This window comes from Haliotis rubra, unplaced genomic scaffold (assembly GCF_003918875.1).
Source record: "Haliotis rubra isolate DU_JTF1 unplaced genomic scaffold, ASM391887v1 Scf362, whole genome shotgun sequence".
NCBI lineage: Eukaryota > Metazoa > Mollusca > Gastropoda > Lepetellida > Haliotidae > Haliotis > Haliotis rubra.
In genome coordinates this window covers 591,915-610,826 of record NW_025767038.1, presented here as the reverse complement: position 1 = coordinate 610,826, position 18,912 = coordinate 591,915, and the positions used below count along the sequence as shown (strand labels likewise).

At 38.2% G+C, this 18,912-nt stretch overlaps 1 protein-coding gene across 1 annotated transcript; it reads left to right on the top strand.

Annotated features, from left to right (window-relative positions):
* Positions 1 to 827: 827 nt before the first annotated feature.
* On the top strand, positions 828 to 15,104 carry LOC124285538 (acid-sensing ion channel 1C-like). The gene is made up of 6 exons (XM_046721779.1): positions 828 to 1,358; positions 4,805 to 4,985; positions 5,775 to 5,834; positions 7,216 to 7,378; positions 14,189 to 14,280; positions 14,953 to 15,104. Exons 1-6 carry the CDS (start codon positions 828 to 830, stop codon positions 15,102 to 15,104), a joined length of 1,179 nt encoding a protein of 392 aa, XP_046577735.1.
* The last annotated feature ends 3,808 nt before the right edge of the window (positions 15,105 to 18,912 follow it).

Here is an 18,912-nt window from a genome sequence, read left to right as displayed (position 1 = left end):
CAGTAATACGAAAATCCTTGTACGAGTTCTGGATCAGACTATGCAAAATTGTGTGACGTGTTGTGCCGCTCCATACAATAGCTCTATTTCCAACACACATCAGTGGTAACACAACGACCACACTGCAGTAATTGTCGCAGGTCATGTGTCATGTTTTCAGTAAATCCCTATCATTAACACTCCCTTGTCTGACGTTAACGTGTTTTGCGACATTGAAAGGAAGCTCAAACCCGTATCTGACTGAGACAATATGAACTTGCTGGTGGATCGGGTATGGAAAGGGGTGGCGTCACTTCCCGGTGGTTTCCGAACCCCTGTCCATATTGTGCAGGGACTCGACATTACTGTCGGGACATCATACTTAAGCCCTTAGTTTTCACGCTTACAAGGCATGTGGATCGACGGTTTGTCTTCCAGGTTGACAACGTACTATCGCACCCTGAGTGAATCGTTAATGCTTGTCTCCAGAAACACAGCATTGATAGAATGATTTGACCAGCAGGGATTCAGAACTTTACGGCATTCATTGTACCCGCCTGAAGCATTATAGGGGGAGTCGTTTGTCAGCGTTATTGGCTGACGCTCACGTTGTCAGAACTTGGCCGAGCGCACCATGAGGAGTGGGACAGACTGTTGTGAGACTCTCATGTACTACGCCCTGTGATTGAATCTTTGACACATGGCGGAGGTACAGCGGTAAAACAGCATCTTATATGTCATATGAAAGTAAAAAAAATGGAGTAATTTACAATTTTGTTTGTATATCATTACAAAGAACTATGTGGTTTCTTTTTGTTAGTGTTTCCTGGATGGTTGCAATCCTCTTGATGGCAGGCTACCTGTCATATAATTTGACAAAGGAGCTGATAAACTACTACAGCTACCCTGTGATCACCAACACCAAGTTGGATGTGCATGAGGAACTACCTTTTCCAGCTGTCACATTCTGCAATCTGAGTCCCTACAACCTTACAAGAGTTCGAGCAGTTGATCCTTATCTGGAGGAGTATTTCGCTAAAACCAGCCTCTTCGGACCATATATAGGCCCCATAAATTGGAGTGACCCTGGTTATGGGTCAACTTTTCAAGAGAGCCACAACCGTGACTGGTGGAAAAATATATACATGTCTCTTACACAAATGTTTTCTCTGTGTTGGATGAACGGTATGGAATATCACCCCTGCACCTTGGTAATGAAACCTATTTTGACTCACATGGGACAATGTGCCACCTTCAACTGGAATGCTTCTGATGCTGCTAAAGTTCGACTCACTGGATCAGATAACGGTCTCGTCATGCATGCGGATATTGGTCATGCCAACTATGTTCTTGGATCTCAGCTGGCTGCTGGTATGAAGGTAAAATATACAAAGTAATTCACATAAAACAACATCTAAATGCAAAATTTGAATGTCAGTGTGCACGAGCACATAATTATTACCTTAACAATATGTTACGATTCCAATTGGTTGAGTTCAGTTACGCTGATCACATTTTTACGTTAAAATAGCATCCGTGTAAAGACGTTTGTTGAATTAAATAACTCGTATTTGCCAAAACATACACACAGTAAGTTACGATGAAAGGCAAACATTATTTCTTGCCTATACTGAAGCACGAAAGTGCATGACTGACGGTCAAACTCCACGTGATAATGGTTATTCCTGCCGAACACCTTTGTCATGAACTTTGTTGAGTCGAACTTATAGGAGAATACTAGACAATTGCAATAATTTGCTGGGTGAAAGATAAAGTCATTAAAAACATGTACCACAATTTTTACTTCAAAAATATGGTTCATTATGTTTTCCTCGCGAAAACAGTTTCTGTTATCTGAGTTTCGGCCATTATGCATATTCCGCTGGAACTCACGTGACCTTTCCGCTCATGACGTCATATATGACTAGAGTCCGCCATATTGCCAAAGAACAAGCGCTACAGTAACACAAATCGTGTTGTTTCTGGGTTTTTTTGTAAATGGTACGATTGTGTGTCCCGTTGCCTAGGGATGCACGGAATCATCAAACAATGGAAAGAGGCGCCACTTCCTCCGTTTTCTAAGTAAACAAACAGATTTAGGCAGGAGAAATGCTCCGATCATTCCGAGTCGGGCGCATATGATGGAGATATACATACATGGGGTATGAAAATCCCAAATCTAGGCTGAAGAGGGAAGAAGTACCCACGAGATTCATTTACACTTCATCATTCCCTGTAACGACTTACAGTCAGTGGTATTTTAACATAAATTAAATCAAATCCGATTGAAAGTCGAATTGACCCAGCTACAAATTGCCACAGCAAATTTGGTCAAATTCACCCGGAGTTTTGGTCAAATTGCCCTACTGGGTACTCAAAATGCCCCAAGTTAATTAAAATTATTAAATATTGGCCATAAATGCATTAGATTTTGTCAGCTGTGATATTATGTTCTTCATATAGAAGTATATGCGTAGTTATGGGTTTACTAATGGAACATTATAAGAAATATTACTTCCTAATAACTTCTATATGAAGAACATGATATCAAAGTTGACACAAACTATGCATTTACGGCATATATTGAATCATTTTAAATAAATCTGACCAAATTTGCGGGGACATTTTGTAACTGGGGCAGTTCGACTGGTGCCCATGAAATATATATCATCAAAATCAGTAAGAGATTTCACATGAGTTTGAAAATGTTTGGCTAAAAACATTCCTTTCGGTTTGGAGCCCTAAATGCTGCAGTCTACCCGAAACATTGCCGAATACAACGGCAAATCAAGATTTAGTACTTGTTGCTTTCAATTTTTTTCCATTTTATCCAACTACGCACGTTGGAATCAGACGTGAAATTTGTCAGTAATGTGTGCCGTGAAAGTTGTTGTTGTATTCTCATTAGCTGACAAGATGTCATCCTAAGGTTATGACCGAGTACCCTTACTATTTCCATAACCACAAACTGGGGAAACAAACATTGTCCTGACTAGTATTTTATAATGCACCAGTTTTCGGGGAATAACTTATCTGCGTCGCGTATTTTATCTCTGCTTGACCAGGCTGGGATATCTGTATGGAGACTTCATACGTTATCAATGGGACCTATGATCCTAATTTTTTTCAACACAATAATTCCAGTGTAGTCGTTTTAGCAGATACTTTCTATGTACCCCGTCTGAAGAAGCCTCATTATTTTAATCAATATTTTTGTAAATCCCAGAAACCCTACAGTCAGCCATTTGAAACAAAAGTACCTGCAAACACACACAAAACCAAAAAACCAACAAAACAAAAAACAACAACAAAAAACAACAACAAAAAGACACAAAAACAATAAACCAACAAAAAAAACGCCAAAAACACCCAAAACAAACAAAACCAAAGAAAACAAAAACTGGTCATATATTTAAAGAATTAGGTTTGCTGGTTGTAACTGCATCACATTTTGCTGACAAATAGTATTATTGTTAAAACATATGGTCTATTTTAGAAATTATTTTGACATCAATCGATGCCTCCGTTTCCCTTGATTCTTCTTCTTCATCTGCACTGGAAGATTGTCTTGCAAGATGTAAAATCGGATCGTATTGATATGGTCTAACATCCATTTCAGAAATGACATCAGGAATACCTTTTACCGCTTCAGAATCCATCGCCACTGTTAAGTTGTGAGATAAAATCAAAGAGGAAGCCATCAGCAACAGGCATATATGACGTCATGTCACGTGACACCCCTCTGCTCATTAACTGTCGGGTGTTTCCGCAAAAAGGCGGAAATACGTGTACGTTCTTTTGCGTTTTTATTGCGATTTTACAAACTTTTTGTTCAAATTTAATCACGGAAGCTGACTTTTAGATTATCCTTTTGCTTTCGTTCGTATTCTCCTTTAAGGTAGTCTCGAAGAAAAAGTTAGTGCGAATTCCTTGTTCATTAATCATTTGCCTCGGTAAATTCTAACATAGTTCTTGTAAAGAATGAGCAGGCAATTTCATAAGGAATTTCGAAAACAATATCTAGGACCCCTTGTGTTGCTCTCTATGTGATGGTATTAAGAGATTGTTACTTGTTGCTTGGTGGTAATGTGGCTGATGCAGTCGTGCTTACCAGTAGGTGTTCATTCAGTGTCACAGGTGTTGTTTACCGAATGCAGGTAATCTTACACGATCCTCGCATCCACCCCGATTTAGCGTCATCTTCCTTCCTGGCAGCACAAGGGACATCGGCATATGCTGTCGTTCAAAGATCAACGGTATGTAGGTCACGCTTTAAACACAGTGTCATCTGAACCTATAAATCGTCTCATGCCTTTTTCATCCGTGTCATTCTAAAAAATATCTCTTAATAAATCCGTTATGGAATATAAGCACATATAACACTTGAGTAAATTATCGGTCGTTCTGCTTGGTTTTTTAAATATTGTTTTACTATATCGTTCAGTACTGATCTATGTGCCCTAGACTTTGAGTGAATGCTGACTCTTTCTGTGACATAGCTTAATTGCATTGCCTACAATCCATGACACAGTAGATTCTATTTGAAATAACTTGTAACGATAGAATTTCATACAACTTAAAAAAGGTAACTTCAAAGGAACTTCAAACAGCCGCCCATCTAATCATATTCAAATTTGAAGAAAAAGCAGGAGATACATAATTCTTTACTTATGACGTCCGTTTATTTACAGACACCCACTGGTTCTCGTAGTATGTACTCAATCTTGATTGAGATGTCATACTATGACCTGCATGTATGGTTTAAGCCTCATAATGACTACTGATCAATATTGTTGTGGAACGATGCCTATGTTTCTTTTAACAGTACCAGTACATGCCACCACCGTATCAGGCTTTCAAGAACCGAACATGCCTGGATACTTCATCACCCTCATTTACCAACACCCTTCAGTACTTCGACGTTTACACTTATGAAAACTGTCTTCAAGAATGCATCACACTGAAAACACACGACCGATGCGGGTGCATCAGACCAGCAGATAATGGTAAGCTGAATCCTGATGTAGCCACCAAACTGATTTTTAATTCGATGATTACAGCATTGGCTTGACCGTTCGTTGTCTGGCAAAGACATGCCATTACTTCCAGTATGTTTATACGAAGCAGTCGGAAATGTGAATCAGTTTCAGTCGATAGTATAAGCAGGACACTCGTTGGCGATCCTTAAACTCAGCTTAGGCGCGAGTAAATGAGTTAAGTGTTAACGATGCGTGGCATTCTATTAACACAAGACCTGCCAGCTGACGAAGGGCGCATTTCATGCAGTACGAAGTAACACGGTCAGCCGTAAAACACATTGCTGAAATCCAAAAGGTATGATTACTGTAACATAACTGGCGCTCACCAGGATTCCAAAGGCGTGGGTGTCAAGGACAATGCCAATAATTGTATCTGTGATAAATACCAAAATCAATACTGACCAGAAACGATGCTAAAGGGTTATTCAGCATAATGATAGGCACTGTTATGATAGTACTGTGAACACGTACAAAGCTATTAATAATAAATCGCCATTCACAGTATAAGACTCATTATTTCCCCCCCCCCCCCCACACACACACATCAGGCAGAACTAACTCTATATGCGTCATTGTATTTTCAAATTTCCAGATGGTGGCTTCCCGTGGTATAATATTTCGTTCGTCTCACAGAGGACCTGAATTCAAGTAGCCACGTGGTATTGCTTGAAGATTGTTTTCTAAATCTTTCAATTTTCAAACTGATTGTAAAAACTGATACTAATACCTATTTTATGAGTATACTCTTGTTTTCAGCAACTATTGGAAAAATCTGTTCCATATATACCTTCACTACATGCTATGACCCGGTTTATGGTAAGTTTACTCAACTGATAGATGTGCTGTGAAAGAATGTGTGGACGTAGTATGGAACTGCAACAATATGCATAATGTATCGACGCTAAAAGTATTAACATTATAAGACACAATGTTCATTATTAAACTGAACACTGGGGCTTGGTGTTTGCTGTCCCCACAATCACCCTCCGACTTATTTACATATATATGTTACAGTCAATCTGTCAAACCAGTCATTTGGTCAAATGACTGAAACAATCAGTCATTTGGTCAAAAGACTAAAATTATCAGTCATTTGACCGAATGACTAAAATTTTTGACCAGTCATTTGACCAAATGACCAAATGACTAAATCGTTTAAGTTAAAAAATGAAACACACAAAAAATAAAGTGAACACTTTATTTATCCAGTTTCAACATAGAGCTTTGCATTACTTGTTTTGATTTCACCAAATGACTGAAACATTTATTCTTTTGACCAAATGACTGATCGTTTTAGTAATTTGACCAAATGACTGGAATGACAGATGTGATGAATGTGTGAACGTTGTGTGGAACTGCAACAATATACATGACGTATCGACGCTAAAAGTTATTACTCTATTAACATTATAAGTTACATGTATATTATTAAAATGAACACTGGGTACTTGGAAAGTGGTGTCCCTACAATCACCCTCCGAATTATTTACATATATACTCCCTAAAGAATAGGGTAACCTGAACATTCAATTTTGATAGGAAGTTTAAGCTTTAACAAACTTTTCAAAGACAGACATCTTATGAACGCACCGCCATTTCTCTTTATCACCGCCCCTAAACACAACGCATGGAATGGACAACGCAGTGCATAGGGTGTCATTCTTGCTTTTAATGATTTTCACGAATGTCGATAAATCACTGTAGACCATTATTTTTGACAATCCCCTTGCATCACACAGTTGTTAGTGTTTGTTCCTAGTCGGAATTTTTTTTTTTTTTTTTAAATCGTGCACATGAAAATGTCACGTCACACACCAATCATATTTCAAGAGCGATTAGTGCACAAACACCTATAGCCATAAGGAAATACAAGTGGTGATGCACTCTCGAAACATTTCTTATTATCATATCAACATTTGTTGATTTCTCCCAAATTTTTTCGATCGTAAATGAAACATGAAGTTCCCCTACTCTTTGTTAAGAGAATATGTTGTACCGGAGAATTTATTGTCATAATAGGATCATTTATCTATGTAGATATAACACGTGTTCATTATATCTAACTTTGCATATATGTTACAGGGCGTATTCATTTCGTGTAACTTTGCTTGTTTAAATTGCTGATTGTATTTATTCAATTTGTATCATTTTTAGAAACTAAATTCATTAATTGATTGATCATAAACCATTTTTGCAGGTTATTTCATGCAGAATGTGGAAATTCTTCAATCTTGCGGGTGCCAAGTGCCATGTTCATTCGAGACTTACGATGTCAAGGTATCCACAGCGAGATTCCCCTCAAATGTGACATTGGCACTGGCTGTGAAGCTTGGGTTTGCACCAGATGAGACATTTGTCAGGTAATAAATAGTCGAGGAGCATCAGGGACATCTAATTTGAAGGCAATGAATATACCTCACACACGCTCTAAATATACCTCATGAGAGTTGAGTCAACAATGAATTGCGTTGAAGGAGTTGATTGGCAACTTCATTTTATTAAACATACTACTACCAAGGTTTACACATTTGTGATAGAGATGCCGGAGTGACTAAATCCACTGCTGTAGACATTAGTTCAAAACTCCAGCCACGGTAGAATTGACGCCATCATATATTAGCGTAACTATTACCAGGCATGTTTTTCAAGTTTGGGAAAACTTAGAGATCGCGCATTATGACTCGTGCATATGTGTATTGTCCTTGTGAGATATGAACGATGGTTTGCCTTGAATATTCTCACGTATCTACACAAAAACGTCTGGATCTGACGGGACCGGCGACACTGGATCGTGTCTGACCAGGAGCCTTGTAACAAAGCCCATTTCACAAAGCGATCGTAGCACTAATGCTTCCTATGCTTTAAAGTTGGCTCGCGGTAGTCGTAAGGCTAGGATTCCTTTGTTGAACGTGTCCCTGGACATTTCTTGCTTGACATCTGTATAAACGTCCATTCCGAATCGTCGCTGTAACAGCAAAATAACGAGGTTGTCCATACACCTTTCAGAAATGACGATCAAGCAATTAGGTTAAATTGATATAACACAGGTGGCTGGAGACTTTAGTTAAATCAATCATGTGAAAACATAGGTTTCTACCTTTAAATGAACTAAGCAGAAAAATGTGTCCCGTCTACTACTTCGTCCACCTTATTTGTCTATATTTGTAAACAAATAAATCACTGGATATCCCATTTGATCTTATTTGGGAATCTGGAAAAATGTTATTGGGCTTGTAAACAGTATGTTTGCATGGATGTATCTGGACATACCCAGAAGCAAATATTCAGCAGCTAATCTGCTAATTCTCAGTATAATTTCTCTCTTCAAAATCTGTACACCATCCTAAAATGACACTGAATATAAGGAAATCCATTTTTAAATCATCCTTTCCAATATATTTTTCTATGTGTACTTTGTTGTGGTATCATAATTTACAAACTTCTACAATACCGGGCTTCATGAACTGCCAGCATTTACGTACAGTTATGTCACACCACAATAACACAAAGAAGATCCAAGTCTTCACCTGTACACTGACCCATCTTCCAGACATAGGAAACCTGTGATGCAAAATCTTTGAAAAGGGTATCCACAGTTATCCAAACAATTAACTAGCACTGAAGTAGAATATTACACAAAATACAAATATACTGCTTTTTCTTCATAGATATTTAACTACTAACTACTAATGTAAATAAGGTGTAAAGAATATATCCTAAGTTCAAAGCTTTTCGTCAATAAAATTACATATTGTCATTATTGCTTCTTAAACAATGATAATCTTTGTTTTATTAGATCTGAGACCATATCCCTAAGGGACATAACACCGATTTTGATATATTTCCTTTTCTGAGATACTTACTAGTGTCATCAAAAATATATTCAAGTTGTTTCTAAATTGGTAACAAAATAAAAGTTTAAGAAAACACACATGAAAATGTCCTGAAGCTTTCACCTCCTTCAAACCAGTGTGCAATTTAATATGAAGCTCATTTTCCAAATAACCATCCACAAACCTTGAACAATTTGTCAAAAACCACCATCTTAATAAACACTACTTTGGCTCAAATGTCTTCAAATAATGGTAACCTCCTCAAAAGCTGATGATTTCTAAGAAGTTTTACATCAAATCTGGGATAAATATATGTTTCAATATTCATTCCAGTTACATGACTAGTCAACTGAAAATTTTGTAAGTTATTCTGTTCCAAGACTTAATAATGCCTGACCAGGGTGTGACCTATTTCTTTTCAAATTTTCGGGATGTTGAAATTTATTATCATGAGCTTGATACTAGTAATTATTTTCAGAATAACCCTTTTAGTAAATATATTATTTAAAAAATCCAAAGATATTTTACAGCAGGAGCCAACAAACTAAGTTACTTAGTAGCAAATGATTGTTCTGCCAGGGTACGTATTTAGTGTTTGTTTGCCTAGCTCTGCCTTAAAATCACATGAAACTGATATGTCAGTCAATTAAGTAGTTATTTATAATTAATTATGTTATTATGTATTTTATTACCTTTCCACGTTTACTTAAGGACGCAAGATTCTAAAAACATACCTTGCTATCATTTCCAGTGAATTATAATTAAAATGACAGTTATGTTATTACTCCTAAAATGTACCAGTGCGCCTCCCCTACATGTTAAAAAAAATATGTTGTAACAAAAATTCAAAAGAATAAATGTTCTCATAGTTAAGAAATACACTTTTATTTCACTCCGTCCAATATTCCAGAAAGTCACTATTCTTCTCACATAGTTTTCGTCTCTGATCCACATGGAGTAACGTAATTCAATTCAAGGTCCCACATCTTTATAAAAATTCTGAAATATTTATGGCATGGTTTTATAGACACTCATTTGAATTAATTTTGTTATTTGGATGTTGCCTGATAGGAAACTGCTGACACTGACTATATTTCCGTTTGAATAAAAAAAATATTATTTCTGGAATATTTTGCACTAATAACCGATGCTGTACTGTAGGCTTGCAGATTGTGTTTTTGAAACTTTAAAACATCCTATAATGTGTGACAAATTTAAGAATCTTTAATGTAACAAGTTCTGCTATTTCGATCGACCGTAACCGAAATCAGATTGCTGTCAGATTTGTTTACATTGTGTCATGGCTTTCTCGCCTGTCTCATTTCAGCTTTATGGTGTACCAACTGAATACCCAGTATTGACAAAACACGTTAAGCAAAAACAATTTTGTAGTTACAAGAATTGCCCGTGTTTATAACACTTGCAAAGTTTTAAAGTGCTATTTGTTGTCCTCTATTGGTAATGATTTTGCACATGTGCGAAAGTGTGTAAATTCGTGCAAATTCTCACCCTCAAGCAGACGTAGGTTTCGTGAGCGATGGTGCAGGCATTCCATTGATCGTGAGGCATATCGCGCTCCTTGATCCGCTTCAAATCTTTTGTCTCGACCATAATGGTCGTGTTAAAGGTACACATCAAATCGCAGCAATATGTAACAGATATAGCGAGTGTGAATGGCATAATACGAAGCACATCGGTTCCGAGGCATCGTTTGACCCCGGAAATAAGTCTGACAAATCCACAAAGCGCGCCCGGCCTGCTGATTGGCCAAAATTGACGCATGCGCCAGTTTTGATTGACAGACTGGATCGGTCTATTATGTCCATGCCCGTCAACTGAGAATGTTCTGTTTCTCTGGTACTAACTAGCTATATATATGGTTCAATTGCAGTTTCTATGAAAAGACAGTATTAGACATCTTCTCATGCAGTCTGTTGTGGGAGTACGATGCGTTGAAGCAATTGAATCATTCATACGACATCGTGCTTCACAATAAGGAGAATGGCGTCATTATTCAACAATCAACGATTTAGTTGTCAGATAGATCTTAGACCTGGGCAGGATACATGTAATAACATCAACTTGTTTTACTCTTTCTAACCCATATAAAGTGTAATTGATTGTAAAGGTAATTGTTTTGCCCTTAGAGTATCAGTCACTCACTATTGCACTGCTATCCGATCTTAAACATGGTATTTCAAAATTTCAACTAAAAGGGACTGATCAGTTTGACGATTCTTAATTGCCTGCAAGCATGGCAAAATATCTGCAAATATTATGACTCAGCTTTCCTTAAAGCGTTCAATAAAGTTATAGAGTTAATAGGATAGCCTTAGTCTCTTCCGTAATAAAAGAAAATCCATCTGTTAATCGAAGTGATCACGTGAGTTTCATCAAGAGTCACAGCTGCTGCTGACACTTTGTCTCCATTCTTTGATCCATCGGTGTATGTACATCTATGATCGACATATTGATGTTTATTTTCCAGGAAAGCTTGTTGATACAATAAGGGGTTTGTATCAACCTTTTTCAAGTTGGTTAATTCCAAATTTACACGAGCTGTATTGATTGCCAAGGTGGCACATCAGGTAGTTTAGAATTGGCAATTGCAGATACATCTCTATTTGCTACCGCCATAAACTGTGAAATATGGATTCCAAGTGGATCTATTGACTGTGATGTTTTTATCATATAACTTCTAAGGAGGATTAAAACAACGTTAAAGGCAGTTTTGGATGGAATGCAGCGCAAGGTGTATCCGTCCGATCTCAAGTTTCAGTAAAGGGTCTTTCAACAGGGGAACTTCTAAATGCGCCAAGACGCAATATTAGACCTTGATGATGAATGGTGTCAAGCTGTTGAATATAACTTTTACGGGCTGAACCATACCGGGTATATAAAACCGCCAAAATCAAGGTTTGGTCTAGTTAACGTTCTGTAAAAATAGAGTAGAGTTTGTTGGTTCCCACATCATTTGCAACTTTAAACCACCTTCAGATATCAAGCATTTAACTGTCGGTATTTTCACATGAGGTTTAAAAGGCAATTTATTGTCAAATGTCATTCGTAAAAATGTCGTTTGTTAGACCATTTTTATGGGAGTTTTGTCTAAAACAAACTCTGGGTTGTAGTGTATTTTGCGTTGATTACAAACATTTAGACAACATGTTTGGCCAAAGATACTCTCAATAGTGTTCATCTTTGTATCAAGGCATGAAATATTAAAGTCAGCAACAGATAATGACCAGTCAATATTATCATTCAAAACTTTCACAAGGTTATTAATCTTAACAGAAATGCCGATCAAACAATTAGGTTAAATTGACAAGTAGATGGCTGGGGACTTCATTGGGCAATTATGTCCTTGTCCATCAACTGAGATTGGTCTGTTTGTATGGTACTAACTAGCTAGACATATGGTTCAAATGCAGGTTCTTAGAATAGAAAGTATACTGAGTCAAAACAAAATTCACAAAATGTTATTTGAAAAATAATGAATAATCTTTCTCTAATGATACATCTGTGTATCCGAAATGGGATCCCTATCTTTCGATTCTAGAAAAACGTTAGCAAAACCCACTCAAACCCATCCATTCGTCGTGCAAATGACGTTAGTGTCAAATCAGGTTTTGCTCGTGCAGTCGATCAGGTGATCTTCGCATCGAAGTTTTCTTCACATGCACGTGTTTGCATTGGCCTCAAGAATTGACAAAAACACTTTTAAACCACAGTTCTAACGGTACTTGAAATGCCACGATTGTCAAATGTGCAACGTGAACGTGCCGTTGGCATGTTGCAAGCGGGAAGATCAGTTATTGACGTCGCAAGAGCAATGGGATGCAGCCGTCGTACTGTGTATGACTTGCGAGGTCGTCTACAACAAACTGGCACCACTTCTGATCGCCCAAGGTCGGGTCGTCCACGTGTGACGTCACGAGCATAAGACCGTCAAATCGTCCTACGTTACCTACATGACAGATTTCTGCCGGCTACACGAACCAGGGCTGAGATGTTTAGAGATCGACTGTCCTCACAGACAATTCGAAATCGGTTGCGGGCTGCCAATCTCCATTCTCGACGTCCATATCGTGGGCCAATATTGACACCGTTTCATCAACGTCAACGTCTGCTGTGGGTCCAACGTCACCTCCGATGGACCCAGAGAAACTGGAATCGAGTCGTCTTTAGCGATGAATCCAGGTTTACCCTCAGATTCGCGGACGGCAGGCATAGAGTCTGGAGACGACGTCGTGAACGGTATGCCGAATGTTGTGTACAGGAAGTCGACAGATTCGGGGGCGGAAGTTACATGGTGTGGGATGCTTTCTCGACTTCTGGTCATCCGTGGAAACCTCACAGCTGCTGCTTATCGCTACCAGGTGCTCACCCCTGAACTAGTTCCTTTCATGGCGGCTCATGACCCAGGTCTACAGTTCCAGCATGATAATACTCGGCCGCATACCGCGATGTTGACACGAAATTTCCTTCAAAGGGCTGGAATCAACGTCATGGACTGGCCATCGAGGTCCCCTGACCATAATCCAATAGAGCACGTTTGGGATGCACTCGGGAGAAAGCTTCTTGGTCTTAGTCAGAATTTGCAGGAACTTGGCGCCGCCTTGCAAGAGCAATGGCGCAGAATCCCCAACCACGTGTTCACAAGCATCAGTCAGTCGATGAGGGGGACGGTGTTTGGCAGTGGTGAATGCGCGGGGCGGCCATGCACGATATTGAACTGAGAATTTTCGCATTTTTATTCTTGTGACTTGACATTCCGTATGCCCATGTTTTGGAACGGCGGTGTAGCCTAATGGAACTGATTATGGCACTGTCAGTGTATAGAGTACATCACACAGATCTCAGCATTGAAATAATAACAATTTAACCATCTTACCATCTCTTGTTCTTTTATAGTGCCCTGCAGAAAGAATGTGAAGTTTCTTCTTTGACTCAATATATTAGTCATCTTTTATGCAAATTGTATTTGTTGGAGCACAATACATTGAAGCAATATTGTGCTTCACAATCCAAGAAAACGGCGTCATTATACTTTAGTTCAACATTCAACGATTTTGTTGTCACATACATGTATATCTCAGACCTAAGTAAGGAACATGGAATAACGTCAACTTTATTTACTCTTTCTAACCCATTTAAAGTGTAATTGACTCTAAAGTAATGTTTGACCCTAATGTAGATATCCGTCAGTCACTATTGTACAGCTATCAGATCGCATGCACGTTGCTCTGATTATCACGAAGGTAAGTCACAACTGCACTAATAATATCGGCTCCCTGTTGTATTATTAGGTCATAATAAAGGTTTTTATCTTTCCAGGGAAAACCTTCTCGAAATTAGGGTTTTCTATGAAAACCTGATCGTTCAATCAACAGAACAAACCCCTCAGTATTCAACGGAGACTCTCATAGGTAAATATACAATGTCACGATTTTGATATTCCAGGATTTAAAAAACAACAACTTAGTACGGTAAATGATCTTACTTATCCATCCCAATCAAATAATGAATAGCAAGTTACACTTAGACTGCACTTTTTTTGTCAATTGACATCATTTAAACCTTCATCACGTGTTTCACAGAAATGTGTATATGTATTAAGTTTTATTTGTCCACATGTCAACAACACATATCTACATTTTGCTTTCATAACAATTTGGCAGTATTTTGCGTATGTAATATTTATCTACATTGTCTAATGTAAGATCCAACTCTGTACTGTAATAAAGGATGTGGCTGTAAAACATAAAACAGTGATGGTTCCAGGGCTTTGCGAAAAAGTAATCCTATCCTTCCTTGGGTGGCACCCGGAAAGTGATCAATCGGTCACCTGAACATGTAAAACAGACTTCAATCGGACGTCATTTCAGGGAGATAGAATTAGAAGGGTTCTGTTGTCAAAGCAAAATTGACACTCTTTGAACCATCAAAAATACAACAATATGTTGTAAAATATATTTAGAAACAGTTGAAACCACTTGTATAATAATCGACATAAAGGAACACCAAATGTTAGAAATTTTCAGTGATTATGTATAAAAGAAAATACAACCTGTGACGGGTAACATTTTGTGTGTTGCCAGGTAACCTGGGTGGACAGATGGGCATCTGCCTCGGAGCCAGCATTCTGACTCTAACTGAACTCGGAGAGTTCCTCCTCAAAGTTTGTTTGACAATCTTCAAGAAGAGAAGACATGGCGGCCGAATCGAACATACCAATGTCTCCCATAACTAAGTTCCAACAACGCAAAATAATGATGGACCAGTTACGATACAATGTGCAAAAGGTCTGCGAATGGATACACTTCAATAGCGATTGCAGTAATCATCTAATTGCCATCAAACACCATCCATGAGGTCTAGATCACTAAGGAAATATGAGTTCATATACAATTCTCAAGTGATATTGACCTTATGTGGTAGTAAACCGAACATCATAGTTCTGGTGGTGTCTGGAACTTCTTCACACTCAAGACTATATAATGAGAGTATTCAGATAAACAGTAATAATGCAAGGGAAAACCCGGTCAAAAATGAGATTAATCAAAACATCGCTATGGTGCTGGATCCTTCTCTGTGGCAAAGTAATATCTCACCTTGGAAACGTTTTGATACTGTATATGGAAAGGGACCATAATTGTCGTCCAATCGGCAATCATTTGGTACATGCCCGTGGTGTTATTTGCATGCCACACTCCCAGCTTCACATGTGTTTTACGTTTTGACGACAATTGATGCTGTCACCTCGGCAAGATCTCAGCCCTACAGTGACGAGTAAGGATTGAACTTTGCAAAGGGAGCATCTGAAGAAGAACGGGAAGAGGAAACTCTACTGCAATCAAGTCTTAACAATGAGACATGGCATATCTATTTTGTTTTAGGTGTTTGCACTGATCAAACTCTTAGTTAGATTCCTCTCGATCACGCAGTTCCGTCAGTGATGCTAAAGATTCCACACCTCTTGCTCCTTTTGTGCCAGTCGGATCCCATGAGGACTGCCAGACTCACTAAATCATGTAAGGATCAGTTCCCTAGTAATCGTCTCCAGATCACTTTTGTTACTATTTCCAGCATGTTGAAATTTACTCACTGTGTGCGTATACATGTATGCCATTTACAATCACTGCACAATATTTTGTTAATGTTTAGATATACATGTACTCATTATCTCAACATATATATCCAACATACTTATCCTGTTGTTGTATTCTGCACTTATCGTGAGCTAGAATATGCAGTTCATACGCTTTGTTCATGTGCTTAAAATTTAGCGTATGGTTTATATAAAGTGAGGTTTGAATTTGTTTTATCTCAAGTGCATGCACGTCGATGTCATTATTGAAATATACGGCAGGAGTCCTTGTTCTGTAGATTTGGGGTTGTTTTGTTGTATGCCAAAAGGAGTCTTTGGAATCATGCATCCTGGATGCTCCAGCATAGGTGCCAAATGATATAATTGCTCATACTCAGGGATACTTCTTTCAGCCAGCACTTTGGGCTATCTCACTTGTTTAGCGTTGCCAAGTGTCGAACTTTGGTTCCATATCCATGTTTTTTTTCTGCCTTTGACAAAGGTTTCCAGATTCGACGTCTGAAAAAGTAACTTCGAAACCTGACGCTATTACATTAAAATTATTCAACCTCTAAATTGAAAACACTCTCGGTTTGTCCTTTTCTGTGAATCACAAAAATCAAATGCACCTAGTCTCCAGATTTTTATTACTCTAAGACGACATGTTTCGGACTTTTTCTCTCGTGGTATCAAATTGAAGACACAAAACATTTCCATTTTCAACTGTGTTGTCATGATGTGAAAACAAATCACCCACGCAAAATTTTGATAATGGCCTGACGGTAACATGTTAAACGTACCTCAAAACAAAACACGTATGAAGTACTTGTAAAGAAAGAAATATAGGCTATCCGTGAACGGAGCACGCTGGGTTATGCATAGAAAGACTTAAGATCCAGCATGTAGTTTCTATCTTCAAGATTTTCAAGTTGTGGTTGTCTGTCAAACTAACGTTCCGAGATTAATCCACAATCTGTACAATGTGTGAAGCCCATTTCTGATATCCCCACTGTGATGTACGAGGAATATTCAACTGTACCCACTTACTCGGTGTGTTGATAATGAGAATTAATAGCTATTCATTCATATAATCTAATATAATTGTTCCATGATATCACTTGATAAACACGGTGGTATTCATATTACGTTCAAGACGTGGAAGCCACACATCTTCACAATACAACGTCATGAAAATTCGATGTTTTCTGTATTTGTTTATACTATATGTTTTCTGAAAATTTCGAAACATGTCATTTGTTATAATTTAAACAACTAAACTAGAATCATTTTAGAATGAACTTAATTAAGCAAGTATGTACATTCAACACTATTAGTTTGGAATGTTTAACTATCGTGACACTTAATAAGAATAGAGGATGGGGCATTCTTTATAACACAATGAGCCATTCAAGCTAACCTGCTCTGTCTTCACAAGTAGCCTGTTGTGTGAAGCACAGGCATTCATACTGCACAATGGCTATTAGTTAACAGTGTTTATGTCTGTATGTCACCAATGATTACAACACCTACCATAAATAGAAGCCAGCGCGTAAAAGTATTAAACTGGTACCTTTGCTACATGCATGGCCCACAGCTGGAGGTACACCAACCACTTGAAGGATATATCCAGTAAAAATCTTAAATCAAATAATTTATAAAGCATGAAAAAAGATTTGTTTCTTAAGTCAACGTTTGCAGCCAGAAACATTAAATAACTTCTCGTATTCCGGAAACTACCGAGACTTAAAGAATTTGCCATCGCGTAACCCTATCGTCATAGCAGGGAGTTAACTCGCTGCTTCAGTACAGTGTTTAGTTGGTAACTATCGCCATGGCATCACCGGTCCATAACACCGGTAAAAAGAAAACATTTGTACATATTGACATTATCTGTAAGTAGAACAGTAAGCCAAGTAGATCTATCAAGACTTTATCATTATTTGTCTTTGAAATCGAAGGTATCATCATGGTGTCTTCTTAGACAGTCGTGGATATTGTCAAAGCAGCAGAGTTGATCTGGCCGCAAGGAAACGTCTGAAGAATCTGGGCATGCCATATTGTTACATTTTTGTAGCATGGCATCTAAAACAGAATCAAAGGCTGCGTGGACAGATGGAAACGCATCTACTGACAAGAAAATAGGTACTTTGTGGAGTGATTTCACACAGAACACAGGATTCCATGGCATCAATAAACTTACACCTGGGCATAACTACAGTGTAAGATGGTGAGTTGAATATCGTGTAGTAGCATTGCCATATGTTATTACAATTGCCGCTTAGGCTATGACAATTGATATTTTGGCACAGAAAAAAGGAATGACACGTTTCATCTTCATGTGTTTGTGGTAACTGTTTTATTTTAGTTCAAAACTTTGTATGCATACGCTTCACCACATTTGTTTATGCGAATATTTTGAGTAGCAGGTGGTACCGGTACAGCAGGACACTGGGTGTTATGACCTGATTGTGATCTGTTTGTATAACTGTCACTTTTGCGTTTTTTGTTAGAAACTAAATATTCTCCGCCGTTGAGCTCTATTCCAGACACTGTTTATCAAACAAATAGACAAAATTGAGCAAAAACGAATCAAAACACAATTAACCGGTGCATTTGCAAGTGGTATCCATTCAAAGAAGTTATGTTTCTAAACAATGCGTATGACAGGGGAATATAATAGTCATAATACTGGAGTTCTTACTAATGCAACATGCTCGGTTTGGGAAGACTTTAGGTAGGTAGGTAGGTACGTACGTATGCACGTGCGGACGAACGTGCGGACTGGCATACGGACGTATTTGATCTAAAGCATTCATAACGCATTCATAACGCCAACGCTGTTTTCCCTTTCTGGGGTGTTAGATTCTGGATCTTCATATCTTTGAACGGTGTATGTCTGTAATATATATGCGGTATATCCCTTCTCTTTTGTATATATACACAAAGAACTAACTTAAGCACCCGTTATTGC